The sequence below is a fragment of the Schistocerca gregaria genome, chromosome 6 (genome assembly GCF_023897955.1).
Source record: "Schistocerca gregaria isolate iqSchGreg1 chromosome 6, iqSchGreg1.2, whole genome shotgun sequence".
In the NCBI taxonomy this organism is placed as follows: Eukaryota; Metazoa; Arthropoda; class Insecta; order Orthoptera; family Acrididae; genus Schistocerca; species Schistocerca gregaria.
The window spans coordinates 172,216,115-172,236,873 of record NC_064925.1 but is presented as its reverse complement, the minus strand read 5'-3'; the positions used below and the strand labels follow the sequence as shown (position 1 = coordinate 172,236,873).

Genomic DNA, 20,759 nt, shown 5'->3' with positions numbered 1-20,759 from the left:
TGATCTTCAGGAGTGCACAGGGAGGAAAAAGAAAAAAAGAGGAATGAAAGGAGAAAGGGGGACAACAACAACAACAAAGGTGAGACTATTCGCACATCACTGACATAATGCAGAACATTCCCAAGAATACCCCAGACATGTTCCCCAAGGGAGGGGAAAAAGAATAGCAAGACGACAGACATGCAGCATGGAAAGGAAAAAATGCTGCAAAGGCTGGGGCCTTGTGGTAGACAAGCACGAACCAGCCAGAGTGGCAAGTCCACTGGGGGGGGGGGGGGGGGGGGGGGGACGACGACGACATTGATAATGTTCATTATCTGCATCTGAGATAAGCTCTGCAACGCAAATAATGAAACTTCTCCACATTTTCGATATTTGGTGGAGACATTAACAATCCCGAATATTTTAGCAAACTTGACCTAGTACTGCAGTGTAAAAAATAGGAATTTCAAAATAACTGTGGTAGGATGTTTCCTTATCAGCAAATGGATGAGGAGTTTTGAGCAATAATATATGAGATTAGACCAGTTTTCTACCGAATGATATGGATTTTGCAGCCACTACGAAAGTGTGGTAGAAATGTGATATATATGGGCCCAACTAATTGATGAAACTAGTGTCAAATGAAAATAATGAGGACTATTTGATGTAATGGTTGGTTGTTTGGTTGGTTGGTTTAAGAGGGGGGAAGGGACCAATCTAAGAGGTCATCGGTCCCCTGTTCCTAATAAAACAATGCCCCAAGTATGAGAATAAAACGGACAAGATGTATAACACAAAAAGGAAAGAAAGGAAAAACCACAAGAACGAAGGAAAGGCAATGAACCCTAAAAGGAACAAAAGAGGACAAGAAAAAAACAGAGATGCTAGAATCAGAAGAGAGTAAAACAAGAAAGCAGATTACAGTGGCTGGCCAACCATGAGGATAAAAAGGAGAAGCCAACCACTCTGCAACACATTAAAACTTCCACCCTAAAAGCACTAGGGTGGAGGACACAGAGGGACAAAGAACATGCACTAAAACCTACACAGAAGTATAAAGCCCACTCTCACAGATAAAACTTAAAACTAAAGCAGCTGCTGAGGCATCGTCGCCCAACACCGAATGTAGGGACCTGGGAAAGTTGAAAGTCCGCCGAAGAGCGGCTAAAAGTGGGCAGCACAGCAAGAGGTGGACGACTGTCATTTGGGAGTCACAGTGACCCAGAAGTGGGTCCTCGCGATGGAGTAGGTAACCATGTGTTAGCTTTGTATGACAAATGCAGAGCCAGCACAGGACAACTGATTCCCTGCGAGAGAGGACCGCATGGAAGACTTCCACACATTTGTCGTCTTCTTAATTATACGCAACTTGTTGTGCGTACTGTTATGCCGTTCCTGTCTCCCAAAGCCTGAAAACCTTATGGCATAAGACAGAATGCAGGTCAGCTTCAGAGATGCCCATCTCCAGAAGCGGTTTCCACATCGCCTGTTTGGCCAGCCTGTCGCCAAGTCCATTGTGTGGGATTCTGATGTGTCCAGGGGCCACACAAACACCACTGAACGACGGGACCATTCCAGAGCATAGATTGACTACTGGATGGACACTACCAGCAGATGGCGAGGGTAGCACTGGTTGATAGCTTGTAGGCTGCTCAACGAGACAGTACACAGCAGAAATGACGCGCCAGGGCATGAGCGGATGTGTTCAAGAGCACGAGATATGGCCGCCAGCTCTGCAGTGAGACACTGCAGCCATCAGGCAAGGAGTGCTGTTCAATATGTCCTCAATGAACATACGCAAAGCCTACGTCACCATCAGCCATAGAGCCGTTGGTGTAAACCATTTCAGAGCCCCGGAACACGTCAAGAATTGAGAGCAAGTGACAGTAGAGCGCCGTAGGGTTAACGGAGTCCTTAGGGCCACGTGAAAGGCCCAGACGAAGTTGCGGCCGAGGCGCACACAATGGAGGCGTACATGAACGGACAGCACATATAGGTTGTAAAGTGAAGGACTCCTGTTGGGAGAGAAGGGATCGCACGCGAACTGCAGTTCTTAGTCCCGACCTCAGCTGCCAATGCAAGAAACGGACTGTCGGTAGTCAAACCCTGCAGTGGTGCACAGGGCGGGTAAATGCAATGCTGAGGCCACCGCCAAACCATAAACCACACTCTGGTAGTCAATTATGGATTGAACTGCAGCAGCGGAGAGCTGCAGCAGTGTAGAGCGATCTGCACCCCAACTGGTGTTGCTCAGGCAAGTCAATCGAGCATCACAAACTGGTCAAAAGAATCGATATCTCTCCACTACAGTGAATGGACCATCATGAAGGTAAAGTTCTGGGTACAACGCCGACAGAAGCACATGACACACGACTTTGTGGCTGAAAAGTGGAAGCCATAGGCTAGAGCCCATGACTGCACCTTGTGGATGGCTCCCTGTAGGTGATGCTCAGCAACACCAGTACTGGAGCAGCAGCAGAGGTCATCTGCAAATAGAGAAGGTGACACGGAGAAGGTGACACGGAGGACCTGACAGCTGCTGCTAGACCGTTAATAGCCACTAAAAAATAGACACACACACACACACACACACACACACACACACACACACACACACACACACACACACAATACAGAGCCTTGCAGGACTCCATTCTCCTGGATATGGATGTAACTATGGGAGGCACCAACTTGGACAGAGAATTGATGTGATGAAAATGTAGATAACCAGCTGAGTAGGTTAAAGAATAACATTCATAGAAATAAGTCCAATTATGAACAGAAAATAAAATAACTTCACATTCAGAAGTTTCCTATAGAATACACCATGACAGTGAAATTCAAATAGTCCATAGGTGATACTAAAGACTCAGAAAGTGTGGACTTTGCTAGAAGGCAAGCAAGTTTTTATCAACAATCCAAAGCCTATGGTGTTGTAGTCCAAAGCAGAAAGGAGAGAGAGAGAGAGAGAGAGAGAGAGAGAGAGAGAGAGAGAGAAGATCGCGCGCACGCCCACACACACACACACACACACACACACACACACACACACACACACGGAATATAAACTGGCAACTCCAATGATGGTGAATGATGTAAATGTTGTGATTTCATGAAAGTTCGGATATGCTGTCAATTAAACGTATTACTTCAAACTTCTTGCAATGAAAATTTACAATGTGCATGACTTAGTTTTTTTTCCCTCAAAATCTCAACTATGAGAGAACTTTTCTCTATCGATGCAACCACTGAACCCTGAGAGGTAAGTATCATTACAGCTGTAATTTTCAAAGATTTATGACATTTTAATAAATATAATAATTTTTGTGTGTAATAGACAAAGGAGACGCATGTAAATGAGTTTTCTGAAATGTAACAATATGGACAGACAGCTCTCTCTCTCTCTCTCTCTCTCTCTCTGTCTGTCTGTCTCTCTCTCTCTGTCTCTCTCTCTCTCTCTCTCTCCCCACATATATAAAGCATAAGGTAAGTATACAATACGAGATAAAATTCAGCAATAGGTTCAATATTTTACATAGTACCAATTGGCAACATTTTTGTACAAAGAAAATTGTGTTCCATACTAACTCGTGGGTGCTGAATTCAAAAATGAAATAAATTTTTGGACATCTCATTTAGTTTTGTGACATGCCACCACTTGTCTATCAAAATCCTTGGAAATGCTGTATATTGATCATTCTTCTGTGGCTTAATTTCAATAATCTGCAGATTAAAAATAATCAAAATATGTACAGGGAACTGCCACACCTGACACACAGTTCAGAACTGGAAATGAAAGGGACTTTGAAGCACTGCTGATGAGTCATGCTTGAACATATAGAACCATGTTGTGCTTGTTGCGACTTGCACCTAGGCATTGAGAATTCTGATGATTGTTGAAGTTTGCAGAGCTTTGCATGTTGGGTTAATCCAGATGAAGAAATGACTCATGCCTGTATAAATTGTGTATTTTCACCCATGTATGAACAATCAGATATATTGATACTTAGCTGGAGCCATCAATATCTGGATTTTGTGAATTTGTTTTTGGAGTGTTTATTTCAAAGATATGAAGAGTTGTTCCTAAGTCTGAAGTAAACACTCCAAACACAAATTCTTGAAATCCAGATACTGATGGCCCAATTATGCAAGTATCAATATGTCTGGTTACCTATGCTTGGACTGCATAGGGCCTGAAGATGGCGTTATGGGTGTCTCAGGACAGTAACTTCTCAAAACACATGTTTGTTTGGTGATTTTCCTTGGTAAATACTTGACTGGTCACTGTCCTGTAACCACAGTAGATCAACACAGATATAGCAGAAATGTTGAGTCACAAGCAGGCATAACAAAAAATATTAATAAACAAGTCAGCTATCGGCCAGAAAGCCTTCTTCTGAAGTACAGAAGACACACACACACACACACACACACACACACACACACACACACACACAAAGTAAACGCAGCTCACTCACAAAAGGCCAACTGTCTCTTGCTGCCAGACTGTTAGCAACTGTGAATGATGGGAGAAGCAAACTGAGTCATGGGGATAGCTGAGGCAGGGAGGAGTAGGGAGAGCAGGGTACATGTTGGGGACGATAAAAGTGCTACTTGTGGGAGCAAACAGGGAAGAGGTGTGGAAATAGGCTAGAGCTGACAGGTACAGTCAAAAGGTTAGGCAGGAGGCAGGGTGCATCCAGGAAAGGACAAAAGTGAAAAGACTATGTATGTGCTAGAGTAGGGGCAGGATAGGGCAGACTAAGAGTTCCCACCGGTGCAATACAGAAAAACTGGAATTGGTAGGAAGAATTCAGATGGCACAGGCTACGAAGCAGTCATTCAAATGAAGAATGTCATCCATCCCTACACAACTCCTAGTCTCATGGCTCATATTCCTGTAATAGATTTAGATGCAAGACCTGTCCCACTCATCCTCCCACCATCACCTACTCCAGTCCAGTCAGTCAGTTAGTTACAGTCATCACCTGTCCCATCAAAGGCACGGCTACATGTGAAATGAATCACGTAATTTACAAGCCAAGTTGCAACAGCAGTGCTTTGTTCTATGTGGGCATGGCAACCAATAAGCTGTTAGTCTGCATGAAAGGTCACTAACAAACTGTAGCCAAGAAACAGCTGAACGACACAGTTGCTGAGCACACTGCTCAACTATTACTTTGTTTTAATGACTTCTTCACACCCTTTGCCATCTGGATTCTTTCTATCAATATCAGCTTTTCTGAATAGCAATATATCCTATGTTCCTGTAAACCACCTGGCTTCAGCCTTCATTAGTCATTGTCCTTCTTCCACCTATCCCCTTCCCTGTTCCCACTCCACAGCCTTGTACTCCACAAGCACATCCACAGTTTTTACTTCTCTCTTTTTTTTATACCCCTCACGCTCCATCTAACCTGCAGATTGCATTTAGCTGCCTTACCTCCTCTCCATCTAATCCCCGTATGCTCCCACAAACAGCACTTTAATATCCTCCAACCATACCCTGCTCTTACCCCCCCCCCTCTCAACCCAAGCCTCCTACTTACCCCCCACTACCCAGACTGCTTCTCCTGTCAAGGGCAGTTGCTCACAGTCTGGCTTCAGCTGCCAGAAACTGTGGTTATGTGTGTGAGAGTTACATTTGTGTGAGTGACTCTGTGCGCAGTTCATTTATTTCTGAAGAAGGCCTTCTGGCTAGAAGCTTACACGTTCAGTAGCTCTTTTGTTGTGTCTGCCTGTAGCTCAATTTCTCGGCTATATAGTGAGCAGTGATCCATTCTCCTCATAATACTGTCATTATTCCATCCTGGACTTTCATCATTTTATTCTGTTTTTGCTCTGCTACTCTCAACTTCAATTTCAGTCTCATCCATGAGTGACTAGTCACAAACTTCGGTGTCACTAACACCCTTTACATATGACCAGAATATCTATGGATTTTGTAAAATATAATTTGAAAATATTCTGCTACAGTAGTCATTGAAGGCTTCATTTACTACTGTCTTGATTGCCAGACAATTTCATATGCACCTCTCTATCTATAGCCCTATGCTTTATTTTATACATTTTGTACAGTAATCTCTGTTTCTTTGTAAGTTTATTTACAGTGACTGTATACTATGGGACACCTGCCGCATTGTTATCTGTCCTACTGGGTGGATATCTGTCCAGTGCATGATTGACTATTTTTTTAAAACTTGAGCCATAGTGCCTCTACATGCTCCTGTCCTAAGCTAAAAGATTCAGATGCCTCACTGAGGTACAACATTATTGTTTCACTGTCTATTTTGTTGAACATATAAATCTTTCTGCCTGTTTAAGTTGCCCTTCACATTTTGGTATTCATTGTCACTAGAAGTGCCTCATGGTCAATGATACCAATTTCAGGTCTGTTTGTTGTCATTAGATATATTTCCATCACGAGTGGGGTTCTGAATTACCTGTAGTTTTCAGAGAAGGCATTTAGTAATGTTTCACAAGATGTCTTGTCATGGTCACCACTAGCAAAACTATAATTATCCCAATTGATCATTGCAAGATTAAAGTCTCCTTCAATGATTACAGCATTATTGGGAACTTATGTACAAACTGAAGTTCTCTCTAAACTTTTTCGTTATACTGAATGAACATGTGATGCTGGATAAAAGAATCCTATTAGAATTTTTTGCCTACCCTTGATATTGAGTATTGTCCAAACAATCTCACATCCAGCTTAAACTTCTATGTTGATGGTTCTGAGGTTCTTGTCTCCTGTAAGAGGTTCACCACTTCCATTTCTTGTTTTCCCATCCTTCCGGCATACTCTGAAATTTTCTGCAAAGGTCTCACTACTGTCGACTTCAGATTTTAACGAGCTTACTGTGCTTAACATTATGTGAGATTCAGTGGTTTTAGAAGGGCTTTGAACTCTAGCACTATGAGGTGGCATGATTATGGTTTATAGCCTAAAAGGAAAGACATGACAGCACACATAACCGATGTCCACAGCAGCTTGAAATCGATACAGTGCTACATGTTAACATATTCATATAACAAATAGGGTTAACAACCACGTATTATGGACTATTACATTTACAAAAGGTGCTTCTGTTATTAGGGAATAGGTAGTACTTCTTGGATCCCAACTCTATATCCCATAGCCTCCTTTTTTTTGTCCATTTCGACCACCTATCACAATATTATTTTACTACTTGCTTGCTAAAACATACCTTATTTATAAACTGATATGAGCATTGTAAATGGAAGATTATTTTCAACACACTATCTATTTAAACAGTGTAACTGAACTGAAAACACATTAACACAGCACCATCTATTTGACCATATCCTTCTTAGTTCCTGCCACTCTTTCTTTACTGTATTCCCTTTTACAGCGTATCTTAAAGCTTTTCAGCCCATTTTCCACAAATTCCATTTTTCTCACTTTTAGTTTTTTAAATTGCCATTTTGTCTTTTACTGCTTTAACCTTAACTACAATTATTTTCTAGTTACTCTCTCATTATTTTTCCCTTTCAAATTATCCCCACACACTTGTGCTGCTCTGTAGCCTCTCCATCTCTAATCACATTGTTACTCCACCCTACCTGCTATTTCTTTTCCTAAGTTTCCTCAGTACAAATCCATAAAACTGCCTATGGACACTCTTTCCTTAATTTTCATCCAGTGGTTTACCCTTGAAAAGATTAATCTCTTTCTAATTATTGTCCCACTATTTCCCCTTGGTTGGTGTATAAATGCAGCAACTGACAATGACTGCTCACTTACCAATCTAGCTCCATCTGACCCACAGGCAATTTGTAATAACAAAAATTTTCAGTAAATTGGGATAGCAACCATCCATTCTGCACTAATGGTATCCGTTAAGTATGTGCCCTAAACATCCACATAACACCAACATAGTAAACGTGCATTTGTTCTTTACACTTCACAGTGGTTCCAAATAAATTGTGATCTGAAATAGGTTGGGATGTACCACGCATCTCTAACAATCCATTTGCGTGTATTTTATGGTCGCCGTAGATTATAAACTTTACCTTCTTGCACTTTGAAGTAGTCGTAGAAGTATTGTGTCCCAGGTATCAGACTTTTTCCCCGTGTTGCAATGCCTGTGTCAGATTGGAAAGTTATTTTAAAAAAAACAGCTATTGCTGAATGATTTCGGACTCTCCTCCTTTGCTACACATGTATTCATTTTCTGATACAAACAAGTACACCGCCTTTTTTACAGCTGCTTACACTCCAAGATATACATTTGCCTTGTTCAATGTGTATTGTATATTCTGGCTGTCAACCAATGACTGACTTACATTGTATTGAAAGGGTAAGGCTTAACACACCACTTGAAGCCAAAGAAATCTGTTACACTTCAAGGTGTTGGTTATTTACTTATTCTATTGTCTTATACTGCTCTTTTTGTAATGTGCCTTTTGTACAGCAGCAGCATCTTTTCTTCTATCTTTAATAGTTAGACATATGCGTTGGTGAGGTCGTGGAGTACACCATAAAAAAGATGTTTGTATTTTGCAGCATAAAGGTAGCTGAAACGTATGTAACACTAAACAAATCTCTTTGCAAACAACATTTTCCAAGATAATGTGTTACTGTCATACCAAATGTGTAAGGTAATAAGACTTATTTAATATGCACAACTATAAACTAGTGAAAAAATTTCACTATAGAAGACTAGCAAATACCATCAAAATTGACGAAATAATTCTTGGGTGAACAGCCTGCTGTGAGTGTCTTTTGTACACTCACACCAGGCTGTTCACCCGAGATTTATTTCGTCATGAAATACGAATGGAGAAATTGAAGAATCACGTCATCAAAATTATTTCATTGCTACTACTTACTTCCACATTTTCTTTGGATGCATTGTATTCATCAATCTTCAGAGCCAGTTTTGACTGTAATTCAGAAATCTGGGTCAAAAGTTCATTTCTTACATTTTCCAGGTGAGTATTCTGTGTCTGAAATTCTTTGTATGTGTTTTGCAACAATAAGTAGGCATTCTCTGCTTCCTGTTTTTCAGCCTGAAACAGACGTTTAACAATCAGCAGCAAGAATGCTAAAACACATTGTAGCCAAATACTGGTTGTTTGTTCTATCTATAAGATGACCCTCTGTGCAGCGCAGTAGATGTCAGGCAGCAAGTACTCTGTTGCCCGGCTATCAGATGCCATGTTGCCCATCTACTGCTGCGGTAAGAGATGGCTGTGTTTAAAATATAAAACAAACAAATTTTGTACTCACCCATGTATCGCAAGGAGATGCTGGACATGCCTGCCATTATTTTCCATACATTTCTGACATCTACTCAAGAAATAATCACACGATGTACTTCTCTGAGAGATATTGAATTAACTGATTCACAGATATTAACCTTGAGTTCTTACGTCGTATGAGAATTTGTTGTGCACACTTTGTACTTCAGTGTTACCCACAAATAAAAATCACACAGAGTTATATCAGGACTTTTACTGCACACCACACACCTATTTTCTGATCATGAAGGGGTTCCTCATTAAGCACAAAAAGTCTATCTGCACTCCAATGTCGACAGTTTTTGGAATTAACATACCCATGGAAATGTGATCAAGCCTTGTCTGACAACAGAATGATGTAAAGATCCATTGCACCATCATGCAATTTTTTTAAAACCCATTCACAAAACTTAACCCTATGCGCAAGATCACCAAGTCTACGTTCTTGTACTACTGATACTTTAGAGGGCCTTAGCCCAAGCACCCATGGTCTAAGGGTAGCGTCTTTGATTCATAATCAAAACGTCTTCGGTCCCGGGTTCGATCCCCGCCACTGCCTAAATTTTGATAAATAATCAGCATTGGCGGCCGAAGACTCCCGGCATAAGAAGTCAGCCTCATTCTGCCAACAGCCTTGTCAAAGAGGGCGGAGGAGTGGATAGAGGTTCAGGGCACTCTCTTGTCCTAGGGGTGGGAAATTGCCCCTATAGGCGGAAGAATAAGCAATGATCAACGACATGAGGATGCAGAAGGCAATGGAAACCACTGCATTAAAGACACCTAACGTGTATCCACAGGACCTGTAGTTGAAGAAGTGTCATGATGATCTCTCCCTTCGCAAAAGATTCCGGAATAGTCCCCCATTCGGATCTCCGGGAGGGGACTGCCAAGGGGGAGGTTACCATGAGAAAAAGATTGAATAATCAACGAAAGGATAATGTTCTACGAGTCGGGGCGTGGAATGTCAGAAGCTTGAACGTGGTAGGGAAACTAGAAAATCTGAAAAGAGAAATGCAAAGGCTCAATCTAGATATAGTAGGGGTCAGTGAAGTGAAGTGGAAGGAAGACAGGGATTTCTGGTCAGATGAGTATCGGGTAATATCAACAGCAGCAGAAAATGGTATAACAGGTGTAGGATTCGTTATGAATAGGAAGGTAGGGCAGAGGGTGTGTTACTGTGAACAGTTCAGTGACCGGGTTATTCTAATCAGAATCGTTAGCAGACCATCACCGACAACGATAGTTCAGGTATACATGCCGACGTCGCAAGCTGAAGATGAACAGATAGAGAAAGTGTATGAGGATATTGAAAGGGTAATGCAGTATGTAAAGGGGGACGAAAATCTAATAGTCATGGGCGACTGGAATGCAGTTGTAGGGGAAGGAGTAGAAGAAAAGGTTACAGGAGAATATGGGTTTGGGACAAGGAATGAAAGAGGAGAAAGACTAATTGAGTTCTGTAACAAGTTTCAGCTAGTAATAGCGAATACCCTGTTCAAGAATCACAAGAGGAGGAGGTATACTTGGAAAAGGCCGGGAGATACGGGAAGATTTCAATTAGATTACATCATGGTCAGACAGAGATTCTGAAATCAGATACTGGATTGTAAGGCGTACCCAGGAGCAGATATAGACTCACATCATAATATAGTAGTGATGAAGAGTAGGCTGAAGTTCAAGACATTAATCAGGAAGAATCAATACGCAAAGAAGTGGGATACAGAATTTCTAAGGAATGACGAGATACGTTTGAAGTTCTCTAACGCTATAGATACAGCAATAAGGAATAGTGCAGTAGGCAGTACAGTTGAAAAGGAATGGACATCTCTAAAAAGGGCCATCACAGAAGTTCTGAAGGAAAACATAGGTACAAAGAAGGTAGCTGCAAAGCAACCATGGGTAACAGAAGAAATACTTCAGTTGATTGACGAAAGGAGGAAGTACAAACATGTTCTGGGAAAATCAGGAATATAGAAATACAAGTCGCTGAGGAATGAAATAAATAGGAAGTGCAGGGAAGCTAAGACGAAATGGCTGCGGGAAAAATGCAAAGACATCGAAAAAGATATGATTGTTGGAAAGACAGACTCAGCATACAGGAAAGTCAAAACAACCTTTGGTGACATTAAAAGCAACGGTGGTAACATTAAGAGCGCAACGGGAATTCCAATGTTAAATGCAGAGGAGAGAGCAGATAGGTGGAAAGAATACACTGAAAGCCTCTATGAGGGTGAAGATTTGTCTGATGTGATAGAAGAAGAAACAGGAGTCGATTTAGAAGAGATAGGGGATCCAGTATTAGAATCTGAATTTAAAAGAGCTTTGGAGGACTTATGGTCAAATAAGGCAGAAGGGATAGATAACATTCCATCAGAATTTCTAAAATCATTAGGGGAAGTGGCAACAAAACGACTGTTCATGTTGGTGTGTAGAATATATGAGTCTGGCAACATACCATCTGACTTTCGGAAAAGCATCATCCACACAATTCCGAAGACGGCAAGAGCTGACAAGTGCGAGAATTATCGCACAATTAGCTTAACAGCACATGCATCGAAGCTGCTTACAAGAATAATATACAGAAGAATGGAAAAGAAAATTGAGAATGCGCTAGGTGACAACCAGTTTGGTTTTAGGAAAAGTAAAGGCACGAGAGAGGCAATTCTGACGTTACGGCTAATAATGGAAGCAAGGCTAAAGAAAAATCAAGACACGTTCATAGGATTTGTCGACCTGGAAAAAGCGTTCTACAATATAAAATGGTGCAAGCTGTTCAAGATTCTGAAAAAAGTAGGGGTATGCTATAGGGAGAGACGGGTCATATACAATACATACAACAACCAAGAGGGAATAAAAAGAGTGGACGATCTAGAACGAAGTGCTCGTATTAAGAAGGGTGTAAGACAAGGCTGTAGCCTTTTGCCCCTACCCTTCAATCTGTACATCGAGGAAGCAATGATGGAAATAAAAGAAAGGTTCAGGAGTGGAATTAAAATACAAGGCGAAAGGATATCAATGATACGATTCGCTGATGACATTGCTACCCTGAGTGAAAGTGAGGAAGAATTAAATGATCATCTGAACGGAATGAACAGTCTAATGAGTACACAGTATGGTCTGAGAGTAAATTGGAGAAAGATGAAGGTAATGAGAAGTAGTAGAAATGAGAACAGCGAGAAAACTTAACATCAGGATTGATGGTCACGAAGTCAATGAAGTTAAGGAATTCTGTTACCTAGGCAGTAAAATAACCAATGACGGACGGAGCGAGGAGGACATCAAAAGCAGACTCGCTATGGCAAAAAAGGCATTTCTGGCCAAGAGAAGTCTACTAATATCAAATACCGGACTTAATTTGAGGAAGAAATTTCTGAGGATATAAGTCTGGACTACAGCATTGTATGGTAGTGAAACATGGACTGTGGGAAAACTGGAACAGAAGAGAATCGAAGCATTTGAGATGTGGTGCTATAGACAAATGTTGAAAATTAGGTGGACTGATAAGATAAGGAATGAGGAGGTTCTACGCAGAATCGGAGAGGAAAGGAATATGTGGAAAACACTGATAAGGAGAAGGGACAGGATGATAGGACATCTGCTAAGACATGAGGGAATGACTTCCATGGTACTAGAGGGAACTGTAGAGGGCAAAAACTGTAGAGGAAGACAGAGATTGGAATACGTCAAGCAAACAATTGAGGGCGTAGGTTGCAAGTGCAACTCTGAGATAAGCTTTGCCCTTCTTTGTACAGAGGTACACGATATTTGTCTTTGCTGCAAAAGACGTCTAAGAGACTTCTTAGGGGAATTTCCCAGGCAGTATGCAACGTCATCAAGATGAGCTCCTGTGGGCACCGTACACCATTATTTGTGCTTCTTGTCTTTAACAAGTCCCATTTCACGAAATTTATTCACTAATTTGTGAACTGCATCATGACTCTGAACTCTAATGCCTCAAAACCTCTGTTGAAATAATCTCCGAACAGTACGAATGGACATTGCAAACACAAACTGTAAACAAACACTTGTCATGGAACAATAATTTGCTCTTGCCATTGTTATGTTCACAAATTTCACTGTTACACTCGTGATGCCCGTTTCACTGTTCTAATGACACTGGTTGAAAAGGCGCATATGTCTGTACGGCCTTCACGCCGTGTGGTACTGGTAGGGGGGTGGGGATAAAAAAATACCCTGGGCTGGCTGCTACCAGATACATGGAACACCCTGTACATGCATAATGGCATGCACATCCACATGCTTGTGTGGAACAAAAGTAAACTATAAAAGTTTCTGATCTCATAAAACTGCAAACACTAGTTTAATTTGCCATATTACTTTTCATAATGACAGCAAGTAATTAACTGCACAGATCACTCAAGCTGCAGCAGTAAATTCTTTGACTGGAACATTTCTTTAACATAATTTTTCATGGTACAATATTACTTACACAATTTTTAACTTTAGTGACAATTTGTCAATATCATAGGACATAGATCTTCCTCAGCAAATATTTCAAAACTGCCAATGGAAGGTAGTTTGTACGTGTCAATACAGTGTGGAGACAATGTTAACACATTACCTGTAATCTCACTAACTCCTCAGAATTGTTAGTAGTTACACTAATACGTTGGTCTCCAGCATCTTTTATGCTTGCCGGTTTTAAATCTGATATAACTTCTTGAAGTTCGTGAATAGTTGATTCAAGTTCAACAATCTGAAAATAAATATAGTAAACACTCCATGATAACTTTTCCTTAGAAAAGGCTACTTTCAAGAAACTATGAAAATAAGGACAAAGTTACATGTAAATTATTATTCAAAGTACTGGTAACTGAAAGGAAACAAAGTTACTTAAAATGAGGACAGTGCAATAAACATCTTGTGAAAGTCATAAAAACAAAAGTTCACATCTTCACCACCGAGGACCAGCAGTGGTATCATATTAACTTTTAACCCTTCTCTCATTAGCACTGATGAGATACTGCCAAATGGGGCAAAATTGATAAATTTTGGATTTTAAACTTAAATATTTCTGAAACCAATAAAATTAATACACGGTTTTTTTCATCAGATCATGGGTATTGAGCTGTAGCAGTAAAATATTTGGTCTTTATTACCTGTTGATCTAAAACATTGTAAAATACTGAAAAAACTCCATAGTCAACTTCAGCCCACCTGGGGATGAAATTGATAGATTATCTTTTAGGTGATAATTGTGGATTATTGATTACTCTAGGTTGACTTTAACTGTTCTGAAAGCATCAATAATTCAGAAGTACATCAAATCGAGCACAATACTTAACTACTAATTTCACAGTAACCTAAAAATAAAGTTTAGGGACAGAAAAATGTGATCACAAATATGTTTTATGAAATTCCAAAGAAACACACACTTATCTTTTATTACTGGCTGACCACCTTGTGTTTTACCGTAACTGCCTTGAATCCTATTTACCATGGCTCCTTTCAAAATTTTAAACACTTGGCTAGCATTTCAATGTTTATTTTTCCATTTAAAAATGGACGCTGGTGGCGTCTCTGCAGTCGCTCTGCCTGCCCCCAAAGTCTGTCCATTGTGAACTGTATCCTTCCTTTCTTAATATGACTCAATGCAAGTTTTCCAGTCACAAGGAGGTGGCCCCTATCACAATGATCAGTGGTTCTCTTACTCAAATCTTGATAAATTCTTTAATAACACAGTCCTAAAAGTTAGACGTCTGTGTCAGAACCTAGTAATTTTGTTGTTGGTGTTCCTGGCAATGATCTTTGACAATAGGCACCAATTCATCTATGTAAGTAACTTCAAACTGGCAGACCCATGGTAAAACACACATGTCTAACATTTCAAGAAGGGAGCCCTGGTACCAGCCTAACAGAAATCTTTCTATTTCTTCCAGTAAATCAATTACACCCAAGTTGTGTGGCCACACGGAAACTGAATGATTTCCTCATACACCTGAATTCCACACATCAGAACATCAATTTTACCAGCGAAGTCAAAATGGGTGGAGTGCTGCTGATTCTGGCTGTCCTGGTAAAAAGAAGAGGGAATGGCACATCAGGTCACAGCATTTACAATACGAAGAGGCACATTGACCGATACTTACAGACAACTGCTACTGCCCAGTGCAGAGAAATGGCGTAAACAATGGCTTATACCCTCTTTGACAATGGGCCAGAACCAAGAACTTTGACACCTGAGGATTATGACCCAGAAAAACATCTACCACAGTGGCATACACTGTGGAGCTCTATGTGCTACACCGACTGTGCAACGGCAGGAACAGAAGAGGAACCTCAGGAGGACGTGGCCATTGCATTTATTCCATTTTGTTGCCCATTATCTGGAAAGATTGGACAAATTCTTTGAAAACATCAAATGAAGACTGTCTTCCACCCATCAGCTCAAGTACTGGCACTACTAGGTAGTATCAAGCATGACATCAGACTATGGAAGTTCAGGGTCTATCAGATCCCCATTTTGACATAGGTCAAATGGTGCATGATGTTTAAGATTGTTGCTGAAAACCATGGCAAACCAGACTGCAGCAGCCTAACCAGCCGGTAGTCGCAGAAGACTACCTTTCAGAATGACACAGGATGGATCACAACTTTTCTAAAGTCGTAACACAATTGTCTAGCTTCTGTGAGTGTGTAATTAAAGAAGTTACAGAGACTGGAGTAAGGGACACACATATCAATCATGATTGTCACTACAGCCTTAGTGAGGCCTGGGGACCTGCAATGAATCACATTACAAAAAAGGAAGAGGAAGGCAGAGCAACAGCAGAGCTGCCACCAGAATGCACCCCTGGGAGCGAACATTAGATTGACACACACACACTGACACACACACACACACACACACACACACACACACACACACACACACACACACACAAAAGGGTCAAACGTGCCCATGTCAAAACTGTAGAACACAAAGACAAAGAAAGGAGTTAAAAATCAGTCCCAATCGATGGAAGAGATGACAGCTACAAACAGAGACATGGGCAAAGGTCTATAAAATATGCCATAGAGAAATGGAGGTCCAGAACTAAAAATTGAACAGCTTTCGCCTTAATGCTATGACAGTCCGCACGTCATTCACTCTAATGGCTGATAACTCAGACAGCAAACAACAATGAGAACATAAGCAATTTTTTTTTTAAAAAAAAAGAGGGGGTATGGGGGCATTCCATCAGGAAATTATGAACAGTCAAAAGTTGGGCGTGATGTGCACAAATTGGTGGGGGAGCACCACATAACAAATGGCGATGGCTAAAAAGACAATGCCCAACACATAACCTAGTTAAAATTATTTCCTCATGGCGAGAGCACCAAGAGGTGGTCATCAAAGCCACCGGAAGTGGCTTAATAACTCGGAGCTTTTTACCATGAAGAGAGGACCAGTGGTGATGCCAAAGTGACACCACCTGCTTAAGGACGGTAACATAGTAATCATCAGAGGGAAAGCATGAACCAAAGGGGTCTCAGGTACGAGGACTGCAGCCTTGGCAGCAGTGTCAACAGCATTGTTTCCTGTCAGACAGACTTGACCAGGAAGCCACAAACATCACAGTGGCTCCAACACAAGCGAGCCAGTGACAGCTTTCCTGGACCGTTGCACTAAGGGATGGATAGTGAACAGCACAAAACTTTGAAGGGCACTGAGAAAGTCGAAGCAGACGACACCATTGAAAAGCTTGTTTCGTCAGATGTACTGCATGGCCTGATACAGAGCGAAGAGCTCGGCTGTAAGAACTGAGCAGTGTTCTGGTAACCGATATTGAAAAATGCCGGCCCTATGATAAAGGCACACCTGACAATGATCAGTCTGAGAGCCATCAGTGTACACAAAGATACTATTGCAAACTTCCATGCAAAGATCATGAAACTGAAGGCGATGGAGTGACACTGGAGTAGTGTCCTGATGAAGCAAATGAAGGCCAAGGTAGAACATAGGCTTCCGTATGAAGCCCAGGTGGTGAAGGGTTCACACCCACCAGGAAACTTGCAGGTAGCGTGAAGTTGAGCTGCTGGAGAATGAGCCGAAAGCGAACTCGAGGAGGTAACAGAGAAGAGGGACACGCTCCATACTGGCAATCAAACCAGTCATCAATTCAGGCGGCATAGGATGGGTGGCCACCCATGGCAACAAACAGCACGCATATCTGCTGAGGAGAAAGTCGTGGCGGCAGGACATCGGCGGCTTCTGCATACAGACGCTACCGGGCTAGTGTAAAAGGCACCAGTGGTAGAACGGATGCCACAATAGTGGATACTATTGAGAAGGCATAAGAGAGACAGGCAGATGCATAAACGAAAAACCCATAGTCTAGTTACTAACGGACAAGTGACCCGATACAAACACAGGAGGGTGGTTCGATTTGCACCTCAGGAAGTGTGATTAAGGGCATGTAAGGCAGTGAGGAACCACATACAGTGGGCTGCCAGGTGCAACATGTGGGAGGACCAAAAACGTTTTCTAATGAGTATGAGCCCCAGGAATTTCCTAGTTTCAACAAGCAGTAGAGCAACAGGCCAAGATGTAAGGACGGTAGAAGGAACTAACTGGGCTGCCAGGAATTCATACAAATTGTTTTTTCAGTGGAAAAACGAAAGCTATTCTCAATGTTGGATGAGTAAAGATAATCGACACATCACTGAAGACTCCGTTCAATGAGACAAGTCTGTGAAGAACTGCAATAGATGGCAAAATTGTCAATGAAAAGGGAGCCAGAGATGCCCGGCAGGAGACAGGCCATTAATGACAATAGCATATAGGGCAATGCTCAGGACTGAACCCTGAGGTACACCATTTTCCTGGGTAAAGGTGTCCAACAAAGCAGAACCCACACATACACTGAAAACTAAGTCGGAAGTGAGGCTGGTGCCCATGGAATGGAAGCCCCATATGTAGATAGTACGGAAGATACCAGTCCTCCAGCAGGTGTCTTAGGCTTTCTCCAAATCGAAAAACACGTCCAGTTTGGGATTTCTGCAAAAAACCATTCATGACACGGATGGAACGAGTGATGAGATGGCCAACTGCAGAATGGTGCGCTCGAAATCCAAACTGCAAAGGTTAGCAAATTGCAAGACTTGAGCCATCATACCAGCTGGGCACGAATCATATATTCCATCACCTTGCAAACACACTGGTGAGTGAAATGAGATGCTAACTAGAAAGAAAGTGTTCATCCTTACCTGGCTAAGGAAAGGCTATGACAGTGGCTTCACACCACCGTCTGGGAAACGTGGCCTCTGCACATATGCAGTTGTACATATTACGCAGAAAGTGCTTGCCCACAAGAGAAAGGTGCTGCAACAGCGTGTGGCCCTGGGGGTGGAGGATCAGGATGAAGTGAGAGCATGACCTAACTCCCTTATAGTAAAGGCAGCATGGTAGCAATCACAATTCAGAAAGACAATGGTATTTCCCGAGCCTCCTCCACTCATTTCCAATGGAGGACGGCAGGGTGATAGCGGGAGGAGCTCGAAATCTCTGCAGAATGGCAGCCCAAGGTGTCAGAGATAGTAACAAGGTCCACAAGTACATCATCTGCAACTGTCAGGCCGGAAATTGGGGAACGGATGTTGGCCTGCACGACAGGAGTGGAACTATTAAAAGAACTCGTGAATAAAATCCAGCTAGCTTTTTTTCTATCCCGAAGAATGCAACGACACTGGGCACACATCTGTTTATAATGAATGCAGTTTGCCATTGTAGGATGACTGTTAATAATGCGGAGAGTACATCTACGTACGCGTATTGCATCACTGCACACCTCAGTCCACCAAGAGATCAGGACACTGCCTGGTAAAGAGGAAGTGTGGCGAATGGAACCTTCTGCAACTGTAAGGATGACATTTGTAAGATATTCCACCTGGTCACCACAAATGGGGAAACGTTGTTCATCAAAGGCCGCCAGGAGGAGTAATGCCTCCAGTCAGCCTTAGTAAGCTACCATTTGGGAGTGCATGCACAGGGAGTGTAAGTCAGCAAACTGATAGTGAATGGGAAATGTCGCTCGAGTGTCAGAACAAACAGATGACTCGAGATGATGAGCAGTGCAGAAAGCTAGGTCCGAAAGGAAATATGTGTATGTGCGGAGTCTGAACAGAATGTGGTTGCTCCTGTATTAAGACAGCAAAGATTAAGTTGATTAGAAGGTTAGCCAAGACAGTACCTCTCTAACACATTCTGGGAGAACTCCCAAGGGGATAGTGTGCATTAGTCACCGAGCAGCAGAAAGGGGGTGAGGTAGCTCCCTAATACGCTGGAGGAAGTCTGCCCTGGTGACACCGAATGAGGGAGAGTCGTAAATGGTACAAAGGGAAAAGGTCAAGTGAGTAAGGAAAAGGTCAAGTGAGTAAGGAAAAGGTCAAGTGAGGAAGGAAAAGGTCAAGTGAGGAAGGAAAAGGTCAAGTGAGGAAGGAAAAGGTCAAGTGAGGAAGGAAAAGGTCAAGTGAGGAAGGAAAAGGTCAAGTGAGGAAGGAAAAGGTCAAGTGAGGAAGGAAAAGGTCAAGTGAGGAAGGAAAAGGTCAAGTGAGGAAGGAAAAGGTCAAGTGAGGAAGGAAAAGGTCAAGTGAGGAAGGAAAAGGTCAAGTGAGGAAGGAAAAGGTCAAGTGAGGAAGGAAAAGGTCAAGTGAGGAAGGAAAAGGTCAAGTGAGGAAGGAAAAGGTCAAGTGAGGAAGGAAAAGGTCAAGTGAGGAAGGAAAAGGTCAAGTGAGGAAGGAAAAGGTCAAGTGAGGAAGGAAAAGGTCAAGTGAGGAAGGAAAAGGTGAACTGCAACAGCTTGAAGTTGGGTAATCAGGGAAATTTTTACTGTGAACGTCATCCCATACCAGCAGCATGACTCCCCCAAGAGTTGGAATGCCGAATTTTGGGAGGGGGGGGGGTTAAATGGACCAAGAAGAAATGTGAACTCAAAGCATTCATGAGGACACAATTTTGTTTCCTGAAGGCATAGAACAAGTGGATGCTGCGATTCTAAGAGCATCCATAAATCCTCTATTGGATCAAAAGCTGCGAATGTTCCATTGGAGGAGAGTCATGATGAGCAAAAATTTGAAGGAGTGTCACCTAGGTGGCTGCTGAGTGCCAGGTTTCGAAAACTCAGTGCTACAGGGCACAGATGCAGGAGGATCCTGCTCCATGAGGTCTACAGGGGCGTCAGCATTCTTCTGCTGTCGGTCTGCGGAGTCCAGGTCAGAAAAACTGTTGGTAGTGCGCAGCAGCGACACTGAGGTCAGCCAGGCGACAGAGAACATTGTTTGCCTTTGTTTGACTTCAGGACCTTCCAGTTATCAGAGAAAGATTCAGATGTTGGTTGGCTGGAGGGACATAGGTAGTCTTCACAGGAGCATTCCCCCTGTCCTTTCCTGCAGGCTGGCACACGTCTGCCTGGCCAAGTGCTTCATGGAGTGAGATGTACCAAGAACAGTACTATAGGTGCTAGATGGCAGAATGCAGGGTTTCCGACTACCCAACAACTTGCGAGTGA

General features: G+C 42.2%; 1 protein-coding gene across 1 annotated transcript in view; it reads right to left on the bottom strand.

Annotated features, from left to right (window-relative positions):
• LOC126278403 (protein Spindly-like) overlaps nt 1–20,759 on the bottom strand; it is a 119,248-nt gene that overhangs the window by 57,370 nt on the left and 41,119 nt on the right. Inside the window, exons 3-4 of the mRNA XM_049978505.1 lie at nt 13,832–13,966; nt 8,839–9,018 (exon numbers count right to left, since the gene is read on the bottom strand). Of these exons, the coding sequence (XP_049834462.1) occupies nt 8,839–9,018; nt 13,832–13,966 (315 nt within the window). The remainder of the gene's footprint in view (nt 1–8,838; nt 9,019–13,831; nt 13,967–20,759) is intronic.